Source organism: Sorex fumeus, unplaced genomic scaffold, assembly GCF_029834395.1.
Source record: "Sorex fumeus unplaced genomic scaffold, SorFum_2.1 ptg000063l, whole genome shotgun sequence".
In the NCBI taxonomy this organism is placed as follows: domain Eukaryota; kingdom Metazoa; phylum Chordata; class Mammalia; order Eulipotyphla; family Soricidae; genus Sorex; species Sorex fumeus.
In genome coordinates this window covers 27,819,587-27,847,484 of record NW_026606120.1, presented here as the reverse complement: position 1 = coordinate 27,847,484, position 27,898 = coordinate 27,819,587, and the positions used below count along the sequence as shown (strand labels likewise).

Below are 27,898 nucleotides of genomic sequence, written 5' to 3'. Positions count from 1 at the left end.
TTTCCCTTTGGTTTTTGGACCCACCCAGTTGTGCTCAGACTAACTCCTCACTCTGGCCTCAAGGATTACTCCTGGGAGGCGTCAAAGGACAATAGGTGGCCCAGCAATGAGACCCAAGCTGCCTGCATGCGAGGAAAATGCCCCACCCACTGTACTGTCTCTTCACCTCTGGATATAAAACTCATTATACATTTAAATTTTACCTTTTCATCAAGAATTAGTTTAAAATAAGCTTTGAAAGGCATAGTTTATCTTTCTGGATCATATATAAGATATTAATTTTATTGAGATTTAAGTGTTATGGGGGAAAACCCTTTGTGGCTGTTTATTACTTCTGCTATACTTCATATTTTGTGATCAATAGTTCAAAAGAGTCTGTATTATCTTTTCAGTCAATGATATACTGTTTCTTTAGGTCATTTATTTTACCCCAATTTTAAAACGATTATTTAGGCACTATGACTTATACTGTTATGAATAATATCTCTGTATACTGTTAAGAGTAATGTTACTATACCTTGTTGCTACTCCTGTTCTGGACATCCCAGTTGTATACATGTGCATTAGTTAAAACTTGAGATTAGGAAAAGCCCATGAATGGATAATAAAAATACACAGTAACTGTAAATTCTATCATGACTTTTGGTCAGACAATGGACAAATATTATGATTTCTTATTTTATGGACAAAGGAAATATTACAAATTCTAGTTCTTTGCCAGGGCTCTTGTGAAGGTGACAAGGCACAAGTGGTGATGCAGCTTAAGTGAAATCTCTAGTTGCAACTGTTGAAGATCCAGATTAAACTAAATCAGGAGTGTACTTTACCTCTTGATTGAGCTAGTTTAGAGTTTTAATCCCAGATTAAACAGATTAAACTAGTTTGGGAGATTCGTGACTTCTTGACTTGCTCTAGTGGTGGTTCTGTATTATAAAGGTGCCTTAAAAGTGGATAAAGACTTTCTTGATTCTTTGACCGAAAGGCAGCTAACATTTAGGCTCCTGTTTGAGGTCACTCTTCTAGTTCCATTCCTCTTTTGTGGATACACTGATGGATCAGTTTGCTCAGGAATGAAGATGGGAGCAACTATTTCCCATTTGGAATAGGAGACACTTGCAGCTACAGAAGTGCAGTTGTAGAATTGAGCATCTGAGTTCCAATATATGACTTTGACTAAATTTCTTGGTCATCTGTATTCCCTATTTTTTATGATGTAGTTGAATTTTGTACTTCTATCTAAAACACTTACACAGTATAAGAAATGACAAAGAACTGGAAAACCACTGAAAGAAATAAACTGATCGCCTAGCATTCAGTAATGATAACAACAGCAATGCATATAGATATAATAAAATTCTTAAAAGGACAAAGATAAAAATCAAAGACCACATTTACCTTAGAGAACTGTGGAATGGACCTTCCTCCCTAAAGACTGTGCTCAACAAAATGACGTTGCTGAACATATTATAAGAAGTAAATTTACTATAACTGTTTAAATGGAGCTTTTAACATCCAAGTGGAGGAAATTTTATCCAAGTAGATGAGAACATTTTTATGAGAAGAGTTCCTTTTTTAAAATTTATCATTGAGCTCTTTGGGTGCCCTAATGCTAGTTATATTTGAGAAGACTTAGTAATAGATTATTTCCAGTAATCCATGAGACCACCCAGAGCCACACTTAGAAAATATGCAGTCTCTGAGTGGAATTTTGGTTTTGTCTACCCCCAGGAGCTGATTTCTTTCTCAATGCCAGAAGAAATGTCTAGATGTACTTTCCCCCAAGTCATTACGACAGGCATTTTCAATGAACAAAATAAATAAAGACACAATTTCCTATTATCAGTGACTCCACTGTCTGTGAGGAGAAAGGAGGCATGTTCAGAAGTTTCCATGATTCAAGATAGAAAATTGCTATTACTAAGTGTAAAATTGAAAAAAATTTTTCAAGACAATAAAGAAGTATGTGGTTAACTATGAAAAGTGATTTAACCACATTTTTGAAGGAGATCATTTTAATTAAAAAGTAAAATGATAAAGTTCATTATATACATTTGAATTTTCCTACAAGTTTAAATATGGTAAAGGCCCTCCCGTTGATCGTCGATTTGCTTGAGCGGGCCCAGTAACGTCTCCATTGGAGACTTTGTTGTTACTGTGTTTGGCATATCAAATACTCTCGGTAGCTTGCTGGGCTCTCCGAGAGGGGCGGAGGAATCGAACTCGGGTCGGCCATGTTGGCCGCGTGTAAGGCGAACGCCCTACCGCTGTGCTATCGCTCCAGCCCTTAAAGGCCCTCCTGTTGTTCATCGATTTGCTCGAGCAGGCCCAGTAACGTCTCCATTGGAGATTTTGTTTCTATGTGTGGCATATCGAATACGTCACGGGGAGCTTGCCAGGCTCTGGCGTGCGGGCGAGATACTCTCGGTAGCTTGCCCGAGAGGGGCGGAGGAATCGAACTCGGGTCAAACATGTTGGCTGCATGCAAGGCAAACGCCCTACCGCTGTGCTATCGCTCCAGCCTAAATGTTAGCTGCCTTTCAGTCAAAGAATCAAGAAAGTCTTTATCCACCTTTAAGGCACCTTTATAATACTGTGTTTGGCATATTGAGTACATCACGGGTAGCGTGCACTTTTTTCTTGTAAGCTGTTTTCATCCACTCAGCTATCCATTTGCTAAAAATAACCATTTTATCTTTTGTCCTTATATGACCAATTTACTATTGTTATGTACTATGACTTTCCTTTGGAAAAAGATAATTCAGCATTATTGTCAAATCAATGTACTCTCTTTTTCCCTATTTTTAATCAGTTTTATTAGTGATGATTAATTAGGTTCTTTCTCAAGGTTCTATATAATAACAGCTTAATCCTAATTTAAATACAAATCATGGGCCCAGACCCAACCTCAGGGCCTTGCAAGACCCCAGCGCCAGCAGAGGCAAATGCGGAGCACTGCCAAAAGATGGCGCCCAGAAACGTCAGGAGCACCTCAGAGGGTATTAGATGACAGCATCAGGGACATAAGCGGCCCCTCCCACCCACAGGTATGGCAGCATGCTTTGTGTAGCCTCCGAGCGGCAGCTTATTTCCCCCTTTCCCAGCACATTGGACTCACAGCTAAACCTCCATTTCCTTATTCTAAAGTGGACATCCTGACTATCCCAAACACATTAGGCTATAGACCACTGGCCTAGTCCAATCAAAGTATACTGAAACAGCCACCTCCATCAACCAAGCTCATCCAGAATCCTTTCTCAAAGCAAGAGAAGAATACTGATAGTGAACAGGAAGGTCCCACCTCCATAACACCACAACAACTTGAAGAAACAATCCCCACCACGGGGAGAGGATGAAGAAGAGTCCAGAGTGCTCAACAGGAATTACCCACAAATAGGATGTCTCCGAAAAAGAATTCAGAGATGAAATGTTGAAGATGTTCAATGAACTCAAAGAAAAGGTGGAACATATACATTCAGCAAGTTAAAGGAGGACATGAAACGAATAATGGAATGGACAGCCAATAAAACTCAGGAAGAAATGAGAGCAGAAGTAAAAAAGCTGCAAATAGAAATGTCACAAATAAAAGCATTGGTAGGTAAAATAAAAAACTCAGTGGGTGCCCTCAACAGTAGAATGACTACAGCTGAAGACAGAAGAAGTAAGCTTGAAGATGAGCAGCAGAAAGCTTACAGGCAATAACAAACAATGGGAAAAGACCTCAAAATACCTTTAGGATGAATCAGAGTCCTAGGGAGTGAAGTCAAGAGGAACAACACGAGAATCATTGGAGTACGAGAAGGACAGGGAGGCAAACCCAATGAAAAAGCCACAGTTAAAGATATCATCACCGAGAAGTTCCCAGAGCTGGAGAATGCAGGCATCCAGATCCAAGGAGGCAGAAGTGTGCCAGCTAAAAGAGACCTAATAAAAAGGCATATCATAGTCAGAATGATGGATGCCATGGGTAGAGACACAATAATGCAAGCAGCAAGGTCAAAGAAGGAAATCACATACAAAGAATCACCCCTTAGATTTACAGAAGTCCTATCAGAGGAAACCCTTCAAGCCCAAAGATAATGGTGGGATGTAGTGAAGAAAATCAATGAAATTAACACCTCACCAAGAATAATTTATCCAGCTAAACTTTCACTCAAACTTGAAGGAACTATACACTATTTCATGGATAAACAACAGCTCAAGAACTTTATAGATTCAAAAGCAAACTTAAAACAAGGACTAAAAGGGCAAGAAAAAAAATCCTACAAGCACAACATCGACAGAAAGATGGCACAAGACCCTGTGCCAATAATATCTCTCAATGCCAATGGTATACATGCACCAATTAAGGATACAGGTGGCAAAATGGATTCAGAAACTGAATCCAACATTTTTCTGCCTACAAGAAGCACATTGGAACAGTCAGAGCAAACATAGTCTCTACTTCAAAGGATGGAAAACAATCCTGCAAGCAAACAACTCCCTCAGAAAAGCCGGGGTGGCTATCCTAATATCTTACAACATTGATTTCAGGTGGAAAAGGTTAGAAGGGACAGAGAAGACCATTTTTTAATAATCAGTAGATATGTACAGCAGGAAGAAATCACACTCCTAAATGTATATGCACCTAATGAGGGACCAGCTAAATACGTAAAACAACTGCTAAAGGATTTTAATAAGGACATTACTAGCAACACAATAGTAGTTGGAGACTTCAACACCATCTTATCACCTCTAGATAGTTGAAGAAGATTAAAACTCAGCAAGGAAACACTGACTTTGGGGGAAGAAATAGAAGAGAGAGGGCTGGTAGATCTATACAGGGCTTTACATCCCAAAGAGAGAGAATACACATTTCTTTCCAGTGCACACGGATCATTCTCCAAAATAGACCACGTGCTGGGTCACAAAACAATACCTCAATAGAATCAGGAATATAGGAATTGTATCAACTATCTTTTTAGATCATGATGCATTGAAGAGAGAAGTTAATCACATACAAATGCAGAGAACCAAATCAAACACCTGGAAATTAAACAACTCAATTTTGAACAACAAGTGGGTCAGGAAGGAAATCAAGTAATAAATCAAAAGATACCTGGAAACAAATGAGAATGAAGACACAACTTACCAGAATTATGGGACAAAACTAAAGCTGTATTAAGGGGAAAATTTACAGTGCTGCAAGAGTTTCTTAGGAAGGAAGATAGAACCCACATAAATAACTTGACTTCATAGCTTAAGATCTTAGGAAAGGACCATCAAAAGTACCCCAAACCCAACCCCATCAAAAAATGGGGTGAGGAAATGAACAGAAACTTTCGCAAAGAAGAAATTTGAATGGCAAAAAGGCACATGAGAAAATGCTCTACATCACTAATCATCAGAGAGATGCAGATCAAAACCACAATGAGATATCATTTCACACCACAGAGACTGGCCCACATCCACAAGAACAAAAGCAACCGGTGCTGGCGCGGATGTGGCGAGAAAGGGACCCTCCTTCACTGCTGGTGGGAATGCTGGCTGGTCCAACCCTTTTGGAAAACAGTATGGACGACTCTCAAAAAATTAGAATTTGATCTGCCATTTGACCCAGATATAGCACTCCTGGGAATATATCCCAGAGAGGCAAAAAGGTATAGTCGAAGTGACATCTGCAATTGTTTGTTCATTGCAGCACTCTTTACAATAGCCAGAATCTGGAAAAAACCTGAGTGCCCAAGAACAGATGACTGGTTAAAGAAACTTTGGTACATTTACACAATGGAGTACTATGTAGCTGTTAGAAAAGATGAAGTTATGAAATTTACATACAAGTGGTACTACATGGAAAGTATCATGTTAAGCAAAATGAGTCAGAAAGAGCGGGATAGACACAGAAAGATTGCATTCATCTGGGGAACATAAAGCAACAAAAAGGGAGAGTAACACCCAGGAATGGCTGAGATTAGTACCAGGAATTTTGCTCCATGAATGGAAGGCCAGCCACAGGCTCTAGGTGAAAAGGAAGCTCAGATAGAGAAGAGAGTACCAAATGAAGGGTGTTGTGAGGGTCCTCCCAGGGTGGGAGAAGCATGCTAAAAGTAGTCGATAGACCAAACATGATTGCCACTCAAAGCCTCTCTTGCAAAACACAGTACCCAAAAGAAGAGAGAGAGAACAAGGGGGAATACCCTGCCACAGAGGCAGGATGGGGGGGGGGGGATGAGGGTGGGGGGGATGCTGGGACCCATGGGGATGGATGACGGGCACTGGTGGAGGGATGGGCACTTGATCATTGTATAACTGAAACCCAAGCACAAAATTTGTAAGCATATAACTGTACCTCATGGTTTTTCACTAATAAAAAAAGAAAAAAAAAAGTACCCCAAACCAGGCAGAAGGAAAGAATTAATGGATGGATTCACTAGCGAATTCTTGCAAACATTTAAAAAAAAATTTTTATTGATGAATCACCATGAGGTACAGTTACAGAATTACAAATTTTCGTGCTTGTGTTTCAGTTATACAATGCTTGAGTACGCATCCATCCACCAGTGCCCATTCTTCACCACCGATGATCCCAGTAGCCTTCCCACACACACCCCATGCGATTCCGCCCACCCCACACGGAATCTGTGGCAGACCATTCCCTTTTGTTCTCTCACTCCTTTCAGTGTTGTGGTTTACAATAGAGATATTGAGTGGCCATCACGTTTGATCTATAGTCTACTTTCAGCGCACATCTCCCATTCCAAGTGGGTCCTCCAACCACACTTTACCTCGTGTTCCATTCTCTATCTGAGCTGCCTTTACCTCCAGAATGTGAGGCCAACTTCCAAGCCATGGAACAAAGCTCCTGGTACTTACCTCTACTATTCTTGAGTGCTAGTCTTCCATTCTGTTACTTTGTATTCCACAGATGAATGCAATCTATGTCTGTCTCTCTCTTTTTGACTCATTCCACTTAGCATGATACTTTCCATGTTGATCCACTTATAGGCAAAGGTCATGATTTGATCTTTTCTAGCAGCTACATAGTATTCCATTGTGTAGATATACCAAAGTTTCTTCAACTAGTCATCTGTTCTTGGGTACTCGGGTTTTTTCCAGATTCTGGCTATTGTAAACAGTGCTGCAATGAACATTCGAGTGTAGATGTCATTTCGACTATACTTTTTTGCCTCTCCAGGATATATTCCCAGGGGTGATATTGCTGGGTCAAATGAGAGCTCAATTTCTAATTTTTTGAGAATCATCCATACTGTTTTCTGAAATGGCTGAACCAGTCAGCATTCCCACCAGCAGTGTATAGGGTCCCTTTCTCCCCACTTCCATTCCAACACTGGAAAGGAATGCAATGAGATGTTTATATAGTTGACACTTAAATAAGGCAGAGTTCAGAAGGAATGTTATGCCCTGCATTTGAATACTTGAGTATAATTTTTATTAACACCAAAATGCTGTTCTAGACATGGTATGGGCCATAAACCATGACAATAATATACACAGTCAGTGAAGATATTTTGTATGTTTTATTATATACATGGACTGGAGCGATAGCACAGTGGTAGGGCGTTTGCCTTGCACGCAGCCAAGTCGGCCGATCTGAGTTTGATTTCTCCACCCTCTCAGAGAGCCCGGCAAGCTACCGAGAGTATCTCGCCTGCATGGCAAAGCCTGGCAAGCTCCCCGTGATGTATTCGATATGCCAAACACAGTAACAAGAAGTCTCACGATGGAGACATTACTGGTCCCACTCGAGCAAATCGATGAACAACGGGATGACCATGATTATATACATATTGTATTCATTTAAAAAGAAGTGAGAAAGAAAATGCTATTAAGAAATTCATCACTTGATCACTTGGTCACTTGATTTCCTGTTAATCATTGATTTGCTTGGGCGGGCGCCAGGAATGTCTCCATTTGTCTCTGTCACGTGCTAGTGTAGCCCAATGGTGTCTGCTCATTCCAGGAACACGAAGAGCCTCAAAGCGATTGTTCAGGATTTTGACGAAGAAGTCTAACCATCTTGTAGATAGGTGGCCACATGGTCTTTTGACGTCCCGTGGAATCTAGTCGATAATGCCTCTAGGCCAGCAGTCATCTCTAAATTTCATTACGTATCCAGCCCACCTGATTTTCGATGCCTTGGCAAACAAGACAGCATCCCTGATTCTTGATTGTCCACGGAGGTCGGAACATCGGATTTTTTCTGTCATTTGAGTGACACATGATACTCCAAGCATAGCTCTTTTGGTTCCTCTTTGGGAGACGTGCATAGCATTCTCATCCTGTTTTTGTAGGGACCAGGTATCTGAGGTGTATGTTAATGCAGGAAGAACAGTGGGATCAAGAGATGTGCATGGAGCCAGAGGTTCTTCATCATCTTAGCTATTTCTTAAACGCTCTGAAGGCGTTCAAAGCCACTCTCTTCCTTTGTGCAACTCAGGTGCCAGGTCATTCATCATGTTGAGTTCTCGACCTAGGTACACATAACTGTTGCATTCAGAGATGTTCATTCCCTTGAGAGCGAATGGAACATCAGGAATGAGTCCATTTCTCATAAACATTGTCTTATGAGATTCAGCTGTATTCCAACCTTTCCACATTCACAGTCGAAGTTGACCAGCATTTGTGCTGCTTGGCTAATGTTTGATGTTATTAGAATGATGTCATCATCGAAGCGGAGATGGTGTACTTGCTTACTGTCTATCTTCACTGCCATTCCTTGCCATTCCAGTCATTGCATGATGTTCTTGAGGGTGGCACTGAAGAGTTTCAGTAAAATGGTATCACCCTGCCAAAACCCTCTCTTGACATGGATGATCACTTTCTTGTAGAATGGAGAGATCTTGGTAGTGAATCCATAATACATCTCATGGAGGATCATGATGTATTGAGTGAGTTTGAATGCCCTGTTTAGCTAAGGCTTCGACGACCACTTCAGTCTCAACAAAATCAAAGTCCTTCTTTAAATCAATGAACGTTAGACAGAGCGGCATTTGAACTCCTGAAAGACCTCAATGGGCTTGGTTGTCATGTGAATATGGTCAATCGTGCTGAATCCTTTGTGGAACCCGACTTGCTCGCATAGTTGTCCTTCATCTAGTATTCTGCCAATCCTATTCAGGATGACTCGAGTGAACAGATTGCAGACCACAGACAACAGGCAGATCAGGCGATAGTTGCCAATGTCATGGATGTCTCCCTTCTTGTATAGTAAAACAGTCCTGCTGCTTTTCCATTGGGATAGAACCTTGCATTCAGACAGGTAGCATGTGAAAAGCCGAGCCAGTGTATCGATGAGTACTGACTGCATGTTCTTCAGGTGTTTGGGTCTGACATTGTCTGGGCCAGGTGCTGTTTGCTTCTTTACCAACAATTGGTGTGTCAGGTTTCAGAAGGGAAAACCTTGGGAACAACATATCCATCCTGTGGAATTTGTTATGTGTGCAGATGGATGTGGCTATCAAAGGGATCCGAGAAGAAGTCATAGATGATCTTCTCCATTGCCCTTTTGGAAGATGTGATAGATCCATCAGGACGTCGGAGGGCAGTCATCTTGGTCTAGTAGTTGGCGAAGTACAGTCGGACGTTGTGAATGCTTTTCCTATCTTCTGCCACATGAGGCAGCACTGCTATTCCTCTCTTTGAGGTTTTCCTTTATCGCTTCTCTACACTGCTTTGCGAGCTCAGACATTCGCTTGCGGTTACCTGAGGCTTGTGTCAAGCCATGGTGGCAAATGAGCTTGAGAGTTTTTGAAGACAGGCATCTTTTTCTAGCTATCTCTGTCTGGGTGCTCCTTGATCAATCATGGAGATGCTGAACCAGTCAATCGTATTCTTTGTCAATGTTGTCAAAGGTGGTATCTTCCCATGTTGCCCCAATAGTGCCAAAGAGCTCCCAGTTCGTGGTCTTTCTGGGAATTCTCTTCTTAAACTTTGTAGCCCTTTCTCCCCACTCTGTGAAGCAGAATTTTGCACAAAGGAGATGGTGGTTTGATCCCCTTTGGAATTTTGGGACAACAGTGACATCGGTCAGGCAAGACCATTGATTGAATATGATGTGGTCAATTTCATTTTAGAACCATCCACCAGGAGACTCCCAGTTGGTGGTCTTTCTGGGAGTTCTCTTCTTAAACTTTAAAGTTTAGATTCGGCCTTCTGGAACTCTGAGTTACCATGGATGATGAACTCAGACAGTCACTCTCCCTGTGCATTCCATTCTAGGCCATGGGTCTTGATGTGGAGTTCTTCGGCTGATCTTCTCCATCTTATCTTGCCATTAAAATCACGACAATGATCTTGTAGAAGGTGTGGTCTTCTTTATAGAAATTCTCCAGCTCCATGTAGAACTTCTCAATTTCTCCTTCATCATAATCAGATGTTGGTGCATAGACAATGAAGGTTTGCAAAGTAGTCATTTGTTAATTATGTCTTTTATTTAAAATAAAGGAAATTTACTGTTTTATCAACTCCAAAATAGTAGGGCAAGGTTTATATTTATAGGCCAGAGAGATAATACAGGAGTAAGGAGTCACCCTCTTACTGGGGTTAGATGTGGCCAACCCTAGTTCAATCTCTCACACCAAATATGGTCCCCTGAGCATTGCCCAGAGTGATCCTTGAGCACAGAGCTACAGGAATAAGCCCTGAGTAAAGCTGGATATGACAAAATCTAAACATTTTATACTCAGTTTACTCCATTAAAAAGTATTTTGAGCCTGTATCTGTGCTGGTGCATGTAATGGTAACTCATTCTTTTGCAGCTTTTTTATTGCATGAAATGTATCACAATGTCTTGTCTATATTTTTATGTTGATGGGTAGTTTGATGGGCAGTTTAGGGCAGTTAACTTCCTTATTATTATATTTTTGCCTCAATTTTTTTCAATTACTCCTATGAATAAACTATGCATCCTTGAATAACTTAATGCTACTTTCAATTACCTACTACTACTTTGAATGCATCCTAAACTATATAAAAATCCTAAAATATTTCATTTACATTTTACTTGTTCACCTTCTTTTTGGCCATTGTCATAAATTGTGTTTTACTTTTATACATTTTTTCACATTATTTTTGCCCTTGTTTTAAAGTCTCCATTTACTTTTTTTTTCTTAATATGCCTGTATTTTCAAGTTTTGGTGAATTCAATTATGACAACAAATCCTTTGTCATCTTGAGGTATACATTTTTAAATGCATGAATAATTCTAATATCTCCCCTCCACCACTTTAATTTTATTTTCTTTCACTTTAAACAGTCAAACAAATTGAGTTGAAAGGAAGGATCCTTAGTGATGATTTTCAGAAGGCAAGTAGTAGGAAAGATGGATGATACTCAATATATTTTTTAATAACACTTTATTTATTCTGATGCTGAGTTTGTATGGATCTGGTTCTGGTGAATGACAACTTTGATCAGAAAAATTAGGTTTGACAATAAAAAGGCATTTGGAAATAAATATAGAAACCTAACATGCATAATAGAAGATCTAAGAAGAAAACTAGAAGACAATAATTAGATATACTTACAGGCCCATTTTTTTTTGAGCTAAGAAATTTAAGAGACATAAATCCACTTATGAATTCATGAGAAAAGACACATTTCTGGGACAAATCTTGAAACATTTCTGAAAGCACAGATAAATTTCAAAAAAATCACAGAGAAAAATTTCCAAAATTTTCTGAACAAAAGTTACAGTGACAGGGGCTGGAGCAATAGCACAGCAGGTAGGGCATTTGCCTTGCACACAGTCGACCCGGGTTCGATTCCCAGCATCCCATATGGTCCCCCGGCACAACCAGGAGTGATTACTGAGTGCAAAGCCAGGAGTAACCCCTGAGCATTGCCGGGTGTCACCCAAAAAACAAATAAAATAAGATAAAATAAAGTTACAGTGACAAATAATGTTTTTGTAATCATCATTCAATTTTTCATTTGTGAAAGAAAGAGACAATGATTAAATAATTATTCTTCTGGAGAAGGAAGAGTGAAGTATTACTCAAGCACTGAATATATACTTTGTCTAAAATGATTAAAACTATATTTTGAACAGTAGGGTTCAGAATAAATATTAATCTTATATTCTGAGAAAAAAGTGGAGACAGTTTCTCCAATCAAAAAATAAACATAGGTGCCAGAGAGATAATAAGATGCTTGTGTTTAATGTGGCCAACCTGAGATTAATCCCCTGAGTTAAATTCTCAGTGTCCTCTGAACACTGCCAGGACTGAGTAACCCCTGAGCACAGAGTCAGTAGTAAGCCCTGAGCACTATCGGGTATGCCCTGCAAGAAAAGAAAGAACCACAAAGTTGATTTCAAGATGGAAACTGTGAACATTAAGTTTTTTGATGTGACTTGTTGCCATACATGCATGTAAGCATGAGCATGTTCACAGCTCAGGGGTACTTTTTGTGCTGACGTAAATCCATGTACATGAACCCTTAAACGTTCATATGTCTAAAACACAAATTCCTGAAATAGAGAAAAATATAATGCAATATGTCGCAGAACCAACATCCTGTAGTAACGGCACTACCTACAGAAATGTAGGTTGGTGGTCTTTAAAAAGTAAATTTCACTAAATTATTATTTATTAAGACAAGTGGGCTGAAGCAATAGCACAGCGGGTAGGGCATTTTCCTTGCACATGACTGACCCCGGTTCGATTCCTCCATCCCTCTTGGAGAGCCTAGCAAGCTACCAAGAGTATCCTGTCCGCACAGCAGAGCTGGCAAGCTTCCTGTTATGCCAAAAACAGTAACAACAAGTCTCAAAATGGAGGCATTACTGGTGCCTGCTTGAACAAATTGATGAACAAAGGGAGGACAGTGCTATAATACTATTAAGACAAGTAATTCACTCTGTTACCTCAGCATTTGTTGTATTCATGTCTATATTTGATCAGGAAAATAAGCTTTCCCTAAAACTCTCTTTTGAGACTAAGATTTTAATTGGTTTTCTTCTTCCTCTTCTTTAGTATTTTAGACTTGCAAAACTTCTGTATTGCTATTATTTTTGAAATTTATTTCTTCCTGGTAGTCTGTCAAGTTTATAACAGTAAAGATGTCCTTGTTTAAGAAATATATGTATTGTCTGAATGTAAAATTTTAAAAATAGATTGCTAAAGAATTATTATAATTTATAATCATTTAGTTGATTTGAACCAGAATTATTTTATGTTAGTTTGAAATCTATCTAAATATAATCAATTTAATAAAAAAATTTCAGAGCAATGTTTATCATTATAGTAGAAATATATGATCATTATCCTGCACTAATTTTAGTTGTTTTTGGAGATGCTTTACGTGGTCAGCACTTATGCTTGCAACATTAAAATTATCACTGAACAGAATGTGTAAGCCCATTTGACTTTCAGCACATTTGCCTTAAATGTGTCTTAAAGTTAGATTATTTTTTTCAAACAACAGAACATAATGAAATTTTCCAAGTCAGAAGAAATATGGATATCAAATATTTGCCTTTCAAGAACAAGAATGAAATAATTAGATGAGTTCAATAGGAATGAATGTTACATTTATAATATGATTTAAGAAATTCAATCCGTGAGTTTGTAGTATGCAATATTTTACTCCTTCCTTCTTTGTTATGAGAATTAAATTGATATAAGATAGATTACCTTGATTTAAAAAAAATAATGTGTACTAGATTCCTCGTTAGGAAAATGAAGATGGCAAAGCAGATAGGCCCACCTGTTAGTATATTAAGTTGAACAAAATGTAGTGATTACAAAAGAGTAGCTGAAATATATTGTAAAGAAGATAAGAGTTTGTATGACACAGTTTGCTTCTCCAGACATTCTGAACTTGAATCTCCAGCTCTGGTGGTAATGTTCCTTTCTTGCTAGTTTGGGAAGCAAAGTTTCCACATAGAAGTTTCATCTTCTGGTATCAAGAAGAAAAAGGCGACCTGAATAACCTTTGCGAATCAGCTGTTCTTCCAATGCCTCTACCTCAGCATAATCCTAATGGCAAAGTGCTGTGTTTAGGGGTTCTGCCACCCTTCAGCAATGTATCCAGTACAATGTATCCAGTACATTTAGTGACAATGAGGGCACCTCTGATTATGATCATGTTCAATTAAATTCAGCTGGTAGGGCATTTGCCTTGCACGTGGCCAACCTGGCAAACCCAGGTTCAATTCCTCTACCCCTCGCAGAGTGCCTGGCAAGCTACCAAGAGTATCTTGCCAGCACAGCAAAACCTGGCAAGCTACCATGACATATTCAATATGCCTAACACAGTAACAACAAATTTCAAAATGGAGACATTACTGGGCCCGCTCGAGCAAATCAATGAACAATGGGAGGACAGTGACAGTGACAGCTAAGACAAAGGTGCTGGAGCGATAGCACAGCGGTAGGGTGTTTGCCTTGCAAGCGGCTGGACTGGACGAGCCGGCTTTGATTCCTCTGCCCCTCTCGAGAGCCTGGCAAGCTACTGAGAGTATCTCGCCCACATGGCCAAGCCTGGCAAGCTATCCGTGACGTATTAGATATGCCAAAACCAGTAACAACAAGTTTCACAATGGAGACATTACTGGGCCGGCTCGAGCAAATCCATGAGAACAAGTAGAGGACAGTGACAGTGACAGTGAAGACAAAGTGAAGACATTAGTGCTTTTATTTATTTTTTGCTTCAGCTATTGCATACCATTTATTAATATGAGGTGGTTCCCCACATTGCATTAAAAGTGGCTTGAGGGTAGTCCCTAGCATCCCAAAACCAAAAAGAAAGGAAAATCAAAGCAAAAAGGGAAAAAGACTTCAATAGCAAAATTGTCCCCCAAAGATTAGGGGCTCTAAGTTTCTGCAGTGAATCTAATGTATATATTATATGTACGATGTATGTCAGACATGTATATAATGTATGTATGGTGTATATCAGACATGCATATATTGTATTGTGATGTACATCAGACATACATATATGGTATATAAGTAAGCCAAGAACTATCAATGCTCTGGGGGACAGGAATAAAACACAGCATCCACTGTGAAGACAGATGATTTGAGAAGAGTAGGTTCTGTCGCCCAAGCACTGTGAGGTTGGGCCATGTGGACAGTCCTGAATTCTGTGTTCACAGGCCTGTTGGCTTTCCTGGGGATGGGAGCCATAGTCCTGTCACCCCCAAACACAGTACGCTCACTGTCCAGTACCTAGATTATGGGCCACACGTCCTGATCAAATTATTTGAATGATGACTTTTAAAGAACCAAGTGGCAAGGCCAGAGAGGGAGTGTAGCAGGTGAGTCACTTGGCTTGCATGCAGCCAATCAGGTTTGATCCTGAGACCTCATCTGATCCCTGAGCCCAGAACCAGGAGTAAGCTTGAAGCAGTAGCAGGAGTAAGCGCTGAGCACTGTCAGGAGCAATCTCTGAGAACTCCCAGGAGTAATCCCTGAGCACAACGCCAGATTACTCTTCAGCTCTGCCAAGATGGATGTCTGAACACAGAGCCAGGAAAAAACGGTGATCACCGTGGAATGTGGCTCCAAGAACCGAGCACAGCTAGCTGTGAACGCCCTCCACCACACCCCAAGCAAAACAAAATAAAACTAACAAAGGAAAAGTGGCAGAGGAACCGTTCTGGTGTCCCTGAGCTTGCAGGCGGGAGCTGCAGTGCGCTCTCCTTAATCTGGTTGCTCACCGGTCCCAAGGAGAACGGGCAGAGGGTGCGGGGTGACCTGATGCCCGCGGTGCAGGTGCACGCTGTCCCTCCTCCGTGCCCGCGCGTCCTCCTGTCCCAGGCCCTGTTCCCTAAGGTCTCCCGCTCCTCCTCTTGCAGATGCCCCCGGAGCAGACTCCAACACGCTCCGCGCGGGAAGAGGCGGCTTCACCGGCTGCCTGTCGGCGGTGCGCTTCGGGCCAGCGGCTCCCCTGAAGGCGGCGCTACGCCCCGCAGCCCCTGCCCGGGTCAGGGTCCGAGGCCACGTGAGCGCAGTGTCCGGCTGTGCTGGGCGCTCGGGGTCCGGCGCCCCTGCACGCCAGGCCACCCCGCTCGCCGGCGGTGCAGGTGCGTACCCTCCGCCCAGGTGCATGGGCCACGCGCGGTCGGCCTGTAGCCCCCGGGCTCTGTCCCTCCGCACCTTCCTGACCGCTCTGTAGCCTCGCCTCCCTCCTCTGCGTGGCTGTCCGCATCCTTTGCAGTGCTTCTGTTTTAAATGTGGGTTCCCCCTCTCAGAAGCCCTCCTTTCCTCTCGACTCGGTCGTTATCCCTTTTTCTGCTGTTCAGGAGCAACAGATGAGGGAGAGCCCCTAGTTAATGCGGACAGGCCTGATTCCGCGGTCATTGGAGGTAAGGAGGCCTAGAATGACCACGCCTCCCGTTGTTCCCCAAGTCAGAATAACCCTGCACCTAGCTGGGAAGAACGGGTCCCATCCTGCAAGGACCATAGCAGGCCATAAGGATTTGTTTGACGCAGGAATGTTATGTAGCAACCCAGCTCCTCTGGACATGCTAGAAGAAGGAAATCTTTCTTTTTTAAAGATTGTGTTAAAATGACACGGTTTCCAAAGATATTCATAGTTGATTTTTAGACAAGCAGGGTTCCAGCATGGCCCTATCCCCATGCCCCCACCAGAATCCCCTTCCCTCACCAGTGTCCCCAGGTTACCTACAGATGGCCTCCTTGCCAGGCACATTGTTAGGTCGGGTTGTTGTAGTTTGGATCTCATGTTTTCAGACTCGTTGGGTGTGTCGTTTGTCTATAGAGCAATACCACTTCTCTGCATCACTGGTGTATCAGAGGCCCTCGGCCTTGCCTTCACCTGAAGATCCTAATGAAGGATAGCTGAAAGACACTAAACTAAGGAGCATAGTTGCATTTGCAAGTTGCCATTTATATTTAAATATTTCTCAGCATGTATTTATTTAAGAGGTATTTATTTTTATTTGTTTGATTTGACATAGAGTCTTACACAGCTCAGTCTATTGACCTAAAACATTTTGAAATTAGATTAAAACTAAAGTATATATCAAGACAAAGAGCTAAACTATGCGAGCAGCAATTTTCTTTCTTTTTTGTTTTTTTTGGGTCACACCTGATGATGCTCAGGGATTACTCCTGGCTCTCCACTCACAAATTACTCTGGCAGTATTCAGGGGACCAAATGGGATGCTGAGGATCAAACATAGGAAAGCCAAATGTAAGACAAATACCCTACTCACCGTACTATCACTCAGGCCCCAAGTAGTAATTTTCTTAAGTGTGAAAATACGTAACTAGGACCAGGAATGTAGCTCAGGTGGTTATTCCTGGCATAGGCATGGCCTTGCATTCTATACTCTTTGCTGATCGCAAGGGTGTGGTTTGGTGGCTACAGGCGGAAAGCAAAAAGCTGGTTGGCCCTCACCAATGCAGCAAGAATCACTAGGATTGTGGGACTGGCCCCACCTGTAATTCCTTTTCAGCTGGGTTTGATATCTCACATGCATACATATAGTACATATAAATATATTGTCCTGGATTAATTTTATATTAGGTTATGTATATTTGAAGAAGTAAAAACTCAATGTAAATATATAAATATGTTCTTGAAATAGACTTTTCTCCGGTCTGAAAAATAAATATTCAATTTTCCTTCAATTATCCCTACTTACCATATAAAGAACACATACACTCTTTTAAGGACATTACTGAAATGCTAGTTCCTTATAAACTCTGGTGAGTAGGAAGTAAATTGTTCTCCATTTGATAGCTGTCCACAGTAAGAAAATTGCGCCCAGGCTGGGTCATCTGGCTGGGTGCCCACTGTTTAGCCAGACTGGACACCAGCTCAGAATGGATCTCCTCATTTTGCTTACTTTCTTCTGGACACCAATATTTTCCCCAAAATTGGCATAGTATTCAGACTTTTTTTTTTAATGTGTTAGCAAATATAGGCTGGAATGCTCATGTTTTGATTCCTATATCAAAATCTTTTATTTTTTGCAGTGAGTGTAGTATGGAATCCCAATTACATAATTCTAAGAATAAAAAGTATCTTACTTATAATGTACACTTAAAGGGATTCCTTTCATGTTAAAATCTGAATTAAACCTTGAAACATTGTTTACTTTTTCATTTGGTTTTTGGGGTCACACAGCAGTGCTGAGGATGAATTCCTGGCTCCAAACTCTGGGATCGTTCTTGGCAGGGCTCAGGAGACTATATGGAAATGTGGGATTCAAATCTGGTTTGGCTATGTGCAGGCAAGTGCCCTACCTACTGCATTATCTCTCTGAACCTCTAGTTTATTTGTAAAGAAATGACTCAACTATAATGTAAAAGCCAATTTAAGACAATGTGATTTGTATCTTCAGAATAGTAATCCATGATGATAAAATTGCACAATATCCTCAAATTTGGTACCCACTTACTAGGAAGAACACAGATAGTAGTCAAATGTATGATAGAACAAAAGACATGGTCCCTAGAACTTCATTGCTTTTATCCAAATATCATTGGCTGGATATGAAACATTAAGTCTCACCAGTGTTGTTTCCCTGAGGAATCCTACTTGTATCTTGACAGACGGAATGAAGAATGAGATCAAGGAAGCTCTTGAGAATGTAACAACCCAGATCACTATTCCTGGGTCCTCTTGCTATCTGCCACACATCTGTGCAGTGGAGTCAGGGATTGTTCCCTAGTGTCTTGGCTACTGAGATCATTTACTTGTGAAATCCAAGTATTTGTGTAATTGCTAATAGATTCCACTTAATGCTTAAGGGATGTTATCAGTGAGTGGATTTTTCTACATTTTGCACTTTATTGTTTTCTCTCATTGAAAGGGAAGAATGGTATAGAAAATAAAATGTTACAGGAAAGAAGGATTAGCTTTAACTATCTTCAAACCTGGTAAATCAAAGATCACAAAGGTTTACTAATATTGTATATGGGCAAATAAACTTGTCAAAAGCACATTACACTGGAGTTGCTGATAGGAAGATAATGGAGGGAATCAGATGCATTTTGCCAATTATCTCATCCTTTCCAGCTAGTGAATGAAGAAAGGTTATTTTAGAATCCTATTTAACCTCACAAAACAAACAAACTGATCAACCACGGCCAGAGAGACAGAACAGCAGATAGGATGTTTGCATTGTTCATGGCTGACCTGAATTTGATCCTTGGCATCCCAAATGGGCCCTCAAGCACTGCCAATAGTTATCCCTAAACACAGAGTCAAAGTAAGCCCTGAGCACCATTGGTTGTATCCTCAAAACAAGAAAAGTAGTCAATCATATACATAAAATCCTAGATGTTTTAGTGTATGGTGACAAGTGTATAATCAAGGAATCTTATAATTGTTATTGTTTTTTTTAAATAACACTGCAGTATCTCCATTTAAATGGAGTTTACCTAAAACATAGTCTACCCAAACTTCACCCAAAGAACTTTGGGTCTGTTGTATTCCACTTACATTGAAGTCTATTATTACATTACCATTTACTATTTTAGGATAATATACTAAAGAAACTAAGTATATAATATAAATTTTGAATCATGTAGTTAAGCAGTAACATATTTTATAGTATTATGTCATTAACCTATGATTACTATCATTTTTTCATCGTCCTGTTAATCGTCGATTGCCTCGAGCAGGCCCCAGTAACGTCTCTTTCATCCTAGCCCTGAGATTATATTCACGGCTCTTTAGGAGAATGAGACCCATCATTGTTACTGGTATTTGGCATATTTGGTAGACCACGGGGAGTTTGCCAGACTCTGCCCTGTGGGCAGGCTACATTCGATAGCCTGCAAGTTTGTCCAAAGTAGGAATGAGATAATAAGATGTTCTCGTCCGGGATCTGGATTTTATAGTCTCTGAGTCTTGGCCGTGTAATCCCATCAGCGGCCAAGACTCAGAGACTATGATTACTATCAAGTCTCATAAAAGTATATTGACTAGAGCTTTTTTATATCTTGATTTTATATAGATTGAATATCTGTTCTATACCAATATGACATTTTCAGTTAGCAGTTTAATGTTAATAGCATGGAAATTTTAATATCACTAATGCAGTTATAAGTGATTTTTTAAAAATAATACTTCTATCCAGGAATTCCACCCCAAAATTCTTACTCTGCTGTGCAATTTAATATTGAGAATCATTATCATAGCCAAGATTTTCAATTCTTAAAAACATTTCCATTAAGATATGTCAAATAATTAACATATAACTATCAATATTTCTGCAAATAGACTATCATATTATCTATTATCTGTTGATGTATGATGAATTTTTACCCTTCTAACTATGTAATGCAACCCACATTTATTATATCACATTTTCTGTTGACTAGGAATTTGGTCATAGTTTAGCTGAATCTTCTGGTCAGTGACAGCATTAAGTATCATAAAGTTAGAAGGCTGAACAAATCAAGATTTTAAAATCTAGATTTTATTTCTGGCTGCTGTCAAGAGCTTGCATTTGGCACTCCGAATCTTTCAGCCTCTCCTTGCCACATCCTTTCTCCCAGCATGAATATTTGCCACCTATCAGTCTTCAGAAGGAGAGTCTCCAGTGAGACAATGCTAGAACACCATGTTAATGTATCTGGTAGTCACTGTCACTGTCACGGTCCTCCCGTTGTTCATCGATTTGCTCGAACTGGCCCAGTAACATCTCCATTGGAGACTTTGTTGTTACTGTGTTTGGCATATTGAATACATCACAGGGAGCTTGCCATGCTCTGCCATGCGGGCGAGATACTCTCAGTAGCTTGCCGGGCTCTCTGAGGGGGCGGAGAAATCGAACTCAGGTCGGCCATGTTGGCCGCGTGCAAGGCAAACGCCCTACCGCTGTGCTATTGCTCCTGTACATATAATGAAGTATATTTCTTATGTGCTATATTTTATTCATTAGAGACAAGACATAAGCCCTGCATATAAGCAATAGAAGGGGAGAAAAATATTGGTCTCCATGGATACAGATCCATTAAGACACCCCTTGGCCTCATACAGATACAAGATACACATGTTATACTACAGCAGTTCCAATAGTACAGCAGTACTATTATGAGAATATTATGAGAATATTTACATCATTTGCTTGAGCGGGCCCAGTAACGTCTCCATTGGAAACTTTGTTGTTACTGTGTTTGGCATATCGAATACGTCATGGGGAGCTTGCCAGGTTCTGCCCTGCGGGCGAGATACACTCGTTAGCTTGCCGGGCTCTCCGAGAGGGGCAGAGGAATCGAACTCGGGTCGGCCATGTTGGCTGCATGCAAGGCAAACGCCCTACCGCTGTGCTATCGCTCCAGCCCTTTACCTTTTTTACCTTTATTCACATCATACTGGAGCGATAGCACAGCGGTAAGGCATTTGCCTTGCATGCAGCCAACATGGCAGACCCGAGTTTGATTCCTCCACCCCTCTCGGAGAGCCCGGCAAGCTACCGGGAGTATTCGATATGCCAGACACAGTAACAACAAAGTCTGCAATGGAGACGTTACTGGGCCCGCTCGAGCAAATCGACGAACAATGGGAGGGCCTTTACCTTTACCTTTACTTTTAAAATAACCAATGCCTGCTTGCTTGTTAGCACGAAGAATGAGCCTTCTCTAAAAAGTCACACTTTTGTATCTAAGGGTGAAGGCATTAGTATAAATTAGTATAAATTCAATAATTATATGTCTTTTGGATAAAGGTTTAAAACTTTAGATACATCTAAAAGTTGTATGGATTTACAAGTGAACTTAGTTTTATATGACTTTGTTTATGGATATATATGCTCATAGAAATTATTATATAGATATATGCACTTTGATATAAATTATATTAAGGCAGTCTATTTGATTTTTAAAATGTAGGTTCCGAATTTATATTTTTAACATTCTTCTCTTTCTAGGAGTGATAGCAGTTGTGATATTTATCTTGATCTGCCTCACTGGCATAGTAATATGTATTTACCAACAGAGATGGTTACATCAGAAAAATGAGACAAAAATTCCTCCGAATGGAGACAATGCTGAGACTGCTCTGAAAAGTGAGCCCAACCTGCAAAGTTTAGTCACTGAAAGCCAGAAAGAGTACTTCTTCTGATCTGCAGCCATGCTTTATTTATTGCAATGATGACTTGCCTTTCTTGTTCAACCAGAGCCCCTCTTGACCTTCTGGAATAGGTGGTGACAATAATGCCCACAGCTAGTCGGCATATAGATGCACTCTGCTCAGGGCTTGTTTATGATATGTGGAACAGGGACTTTGTGTACTCATTAATCACTCCTTGGCATTTTCTCAGAATTCTGACATGATGTTATAAAATTGAATTGTATTTTGCATAATGACCTTGGATTTTAAATAGAAACATGGATTTACACTTCGTCTCTTAAAAATTTATCATTAAGGTTTATAAATGTCAGGGCTGGACTTGGAGTTTTATGCCTTGTTCAAATCTGTGCTGTATTTTCTTCATCAATTACAGACTGACATCTTTACCCCAGTAAGTTCTTCTTAGATGACCTCACCTGTATTTCCATTGTTCTGTGAAACAGAGTCCTGTGGTATTCTCCAAAGCCCTGAGAGGTAACAGATATTTAGTTTACTCTGGGCTGGGAACAACCCTCAAGCTTTATTAGTTGTGACCAAAAAACAAAGGAAGAAAAAATGAATGAAATGGGATGTTGAGAGCTTCAACAAACCATTTTGGACCAATGCCTCATCTGTGTTCTAAGGGGCACAGCACGTGCACTGAACTAACAAGACCCTTTCTTTCCAAAGTAAATGTCCTAGTAAAAAGTTCTGCATGTGACTTTCTAGGACCCTAGCTATGAAGACTCCTGCTTCTGAGTTGCTTCCCCAGCTGGCCTCTTCGATAAAGCACACCACAAAAAAACCAAAACCCCCATTGCTTTTGTTTTCAACTGCCCATAATCCAGAAATCAGCAAAGTGTTCCACCCCTACAGCCCTGTAAAGGCGTTTTCCCAGGATCTGCCAGGGTGTTTCCTCTGCCTGTCTTAATACGTCCACTTACCCATCCAACTGTTCCAGCACCCGTACCGCCACGTTTACAGAGTCCACTTCTCTAATGAAGTTGGTTCATGGTCCACACCCTACTCAGGATTCCACCTAACACAAGCTCATTTAGCAAAATCACAACATTTAAAATAAAGCTTAAATTGCTCTCGTATCCTTAGGGCTCCATAACTCCCTAAATCATGATTATCTTTTTACAAAAGCTGTACTTTAATCAGTCAGCCTGGCCAGTGAGGAATCTCCAGATGAAGAAGAGACTATCTGGATGAAAAGTTTCTTGTTCTGTTCCCCACTGATTGGCTCTAAGACCCCGAATATTGAGGAGAGTCATCACTTGGGGCTTGAGCTCAGGCCTCACCTGCAACACAGACGGCATCAGCAAGGGTGATCCATGCTTCTCCCTACAGAGAAGCGTGAGAAGGCTGTGTTCAGGATGGGAAAACCAGACAACAGGTGCATCAAGGTGTCTGAAGAGGAGAAGCAAAGCCCAGCGTGGTAGCACTAGCCCCTGACCCTGATCAAGCCCACCTGGAGAATGCTGGGAGCTCTGCCTGGGCTGCACCGCACCAAAGGGACAATAGAAAAAGAGTTCTGAGCAACCCTCTCCAGGTTACCACCTGAAATGGGACCTGCCTCCATGAAGCGTTGTGCAGACAAGTGTCTGCCAATTTGGCCCTTCAAAAGGAAGGCACGGACCAAGACACAGAAACACAAATCAGCAGCCCTCACTCCCAGTCACTCCTTTAGTCTAACTAAACTCTACAGCCCCTGCTCCAGCAGACAGCAACAAAGAGGGGATTGGCAAAGGAAAAGAATATATGAACCACATTGTATTGTAAGTTTGATCTATCTGTAGCACATATGGGTATAACTTGGACGGAGTTCACCATTGTTCAGTTCTAAAATCCTTCGATTATACCCATTTGATTTGTTCATGCATAGCTTATTCATAAACTTCAGACCTGACACAAACTATTCATAAATGAAAGACTCGAAACAACTCAGTCTGTTTCTTTGCCTACACTCTAGTTCATAAGGGTGCTCTTTCCTATCGTTATGACTAGGAGGGGCTATGCCATGCTCTCCCTGCAACTAGGCTGGCTTCGGCTTTATGAATTATCTTAGGAACCAGGTTTTCGAAACTGAGACAAAACCTGCGGTGTCTCTTAAAAGACGATAAAGGTAAGCATAAACAGAAAAGGTAGTATCTGAGAGAAAAGTTCTGATAGAAGAAGGAAGTAACTGCTTCTGCTCGGAAAGGGCATGAAGAGAACAGTGTTGCCACGGATGGGTGTGCCAGTCTAGGACACAACTAAGAGGTGGGGAGCCTCCTCCAGGGAGCCAACAACTGTCTAGGAAGAAAGAAACAATTGCTCATCTATCTCATTGGAGGGAAGATGCTCACCATTTTATTTTACTTGGAAAGATGGCATCGTGGCTCTCCTGTGTGGACTGGGGTCCTCCCTTCTCTTACTCCCTTTTCTCTCAAGGAAAACAAAGTAGCACAATGTAGGAAGCACAGACAAGTCAGGGAGGTAAGTGAGGAAGCTTGGGTCGACAGCAATCCATGATACCTTTCTATTCTTATTTGCTTTTACTCTTTGAAGAAATGACCTGAAATATTTCTTAGACAGAAAGTCTCAGGGAAAAAAAAGAAAGAACAAAACATCATTCTCCTAGGTTTAAGCTATCACAGAAAAAGTTACAATGCATCTACATATATCAGTTTGAAGATTTAAGACCAGATATAGGAGTATCCAGGTATGGTAGAAGACTCTAGAGCAAAGCCAGAAATGTAGTGCCAATGCCCTAAGTATACCAGCTAAAAGAAATCCTAATAAAACTACGGGAAAACACATCCTAATCAGAATGAAAAAAACTACAGATAAAGATACCAACAATACCCAAAGCAGCAAGATCAAAGACGAAAATTACTTACAAGGAGCATCCTTAAGAATTATCACAGACTCATCAGATTCAACTCTCTGAAGACAAAGACAGTGGTGGCATAGAGTAAAAAAACAGTTGGAATATCCTGAAAGATCAATGAAACCAAGAGCTGATTCTTTGAGAAAATAAAAAAATCAATTAAGAAATAGAAAGACTTAAAACAAGAGAGAGGAGTGTAGATAAACCGAGAACTCTAATAATTTACTAATTACTAATAATTATTAATTTACTCTAATAATAAATATAAGTGATTGAATAAGAAAAAAAAGGAGGGCATTACATTAGAAAGTACAGTTATCCTTAGGATCATCAAAGATTACTTTGAAAACCTTTATGCCTTGAAGAAATGGATAAATTCTTGGATTCCTATAACCTCCTAAGGCTGGATTCCCATAACACAAAAGATATGGATTACTGTAATAGGCCTATAATTATTGAGGAATTGAAATGGTAATGAAATGTCTTCCCCCAAACAAAACTCCAGGCCCAGATGGATTTGTTAGTGAATTCTTATCAACCCCCAAAATAGTTACCCCAAAAGAATACTGCCAATTCTTTTCAAGCATTTTCTGAAAAGTGAAGAAATAGAAACACTCCCAAAGGGTTTCTATGAGACAAACATCCCCCTGACACCCAAGGCAGACAGAAACACCACAAAAACGAAAGTTACAGAACTATAATCCTGATGAACACAGATGCAAAGATTCTCAACAAAATACTATTGGAGAGAATACAACAACTCATGGGGAAAAAAATCATGCACCACGACCAAGTAGCATTCATTCCGGGGATGCAAAGATGATTTGCCATTTGCAAGCCAGTAAACATAGTACTCCATATCAATAAAAGAAAATATAAAATCTAAATGACCATACCAAAAGATGGAGAAAAAGAATTTGTCCACAAGCAAAGCAAATGCCCTACCCATTGTACTAAAGCTCAGGGCCCAGCGGTATTTTTAAACTGCACCTTCTCTAAAAAAATTAAGGAGTATGTTATAGGTAATTAACACTTGAAATACAAAGATGACAATTCTAAAAGTCTAAAGCAATCTATCTGACCTTACAACAAGTCTCTGATATAATTTCTGTTTGTGAAATTGTGTACTAAACTTGACATTGAAAGAGGCTTGATGTAAAAATGTCTCAATCTATTTCCTCTGGAACCTTTTTCAGGTCCAAATGGCAAAGTTTCAGGTTGCTAATGGTATATCAGTGGTGTAATGTCCTGCTGAGAAAACTTGATTCTTCCAGGATAATTATCTGGTGTATTTTTATATTTTTGCTTTTTTGACTCTTTATTACATCACTCACAGGGTTTTTTTTTTGTTCAATAATTTTATTAGAAAGAACACATTCCCATTAAGGTCACTGTCACTGTCATCCCATTTTTCATCGATATTGCTGGAGCGGGCCCAGTAAAGTCTCCATTGTGATAGTAGTTACTGTATTTGGCATATTGAATGTGTAAGGGTAGCTTGCCAGGCTTTGTTCTGCGGCCGAGACACTCTCAGTAGCTTGCTGGGCTCTCAGAGATGGGCGGAGGAATCAAACCTAGGTTGTTTGCATTGGCTGTGTGCAAGGCAAACACCCTACAATTTGTGCTAATGCTCCAGCCCATTAAGGTATCAATACGATAAGAATTAAAAGTGTTCAGTGACAGAAATGTTAAAGTATAAAAATTATCATAGTGAGCATCAAGTATAGTAAAGGTAACGTTTCTATAAATAAATAACAATAATAATCAATCCTGGGCTGGAACAATAACACAGGGGGTAGGGCGTTTGCCTTGCATTGGGCTGACTGGGTTCAATTCCTCTGTCCTTCTCAGAGGGCCCGGCAATCTACTGAGAGTATCCTGCCCGCACAGCAGAGCCTATCAAGCTCCCCATGGTGGATTCGATATGCCAAAAACAGTAACAACACGTCTCACAATGGAGACATTACTGGTGCCGCTCGATGAACAACTGGAGGACAGTGCTATAGTGCTACAATAATCAACCCATAAAATTTGAATGGTATTCATATCTAGCTATTTGAAGAACCAGAGAGCTCATGTTTAAAAGTTCGAAATGCATAATGGGTAGGAAAATAATTAATCTCTTAATTCACGCAAGTACTACTTTTACCAAAGTTGACAGAAACACCAGCAACACGTCTGCATTAATAATTTGGTCAATGTTTGAAACTACAAAACTATTAGAATTATAGCAATTTTCAATCATTAATGGTAACTTGATTCGATTATCATCATTAGTAAGGCTTAATTTCAAACATATGTGAAAAATGGGGCAGGAGTGGAATGGTTCTGTTTAAGTGTATTAAAAAAATTCATGCATTTAATCTTACTTCAGATAGCATGCTGTACAATTTCTGTGAGATTTAATGCCAATTTTCCCTCCATTCATTTAGGGAGATTGAGAATACTCACTGAATGTGCTACATGCTAAATTTGAATATGAAGTTTGAGGGATATGCTGACACAATATTCTATGATATCTGAACTAACTGTGGTGCTCATTTTCTGGGACTATAGATTTTCAAGTTCCTTTTTATGCATTTCCAATCAAACCAAGCAGAATTAGTAAGTAGTATTGCATTCTCATTACCACTTTGACTTGAAATACATTGGATATTTGACAATATTGGTATTTACAATGTTGAGTTTCTGATGGATAACCTGTAATACAAATATTTTGTTTACCCTACTCTTGCTACTAAATTCCTGTAATCTGATGGGAGAAAAAAGCCAGGGTGAGGAGAGAGAATATTTATAAACCTAGGCACTGTATAAGGGAGTGTTCAAGGCTGAAGGATGGTGCAGTGCATGAATGCGTGTGTGTGTGTGTGTGTGTGTGTGTGTGTGTGTGTGTGTGTGTGTGAGGGTTGTCCAAGGAACACCTTTTCCTGTCTTCCATGGCCATTCCAACCAATTTGAGTTCTTAACTAGGAGCTGTAACACTGAACA

The 27,898-nt window shown here is 40.3% G+C and overlaps 1 protein-coding gene across 1 annotated transcript in view; it reads left to right on the top strand.

Annotated features, from left to right (window-relative positions):
- LOC130034972 (contactin-associated protein-like 3) overlaps positions 1-22,047 on the top strand; it is a 201,278-nt gene extending 179,231 nt beyond the window's left edge. The window contains exons 23-25 of the mRNA XM_056126469.1: positions 15,800-16,031; positions 16,242-16,309; positions 21,854-22,047. Of these exons, the coding sequence (XP_055982444.1) occupies positions 15,800-16,031; positions 16,242-16,309; positions 21,854-22,047 (494 nt within the window). The remainder of the gene's footprint in view (positions 1-15,799; positions 16,032-16,241; positions 16,310-21,853) is intronic.
- The last annotated feature ends 5,851 nt before the right edge of the window (positions 22,048-27,898 follow it).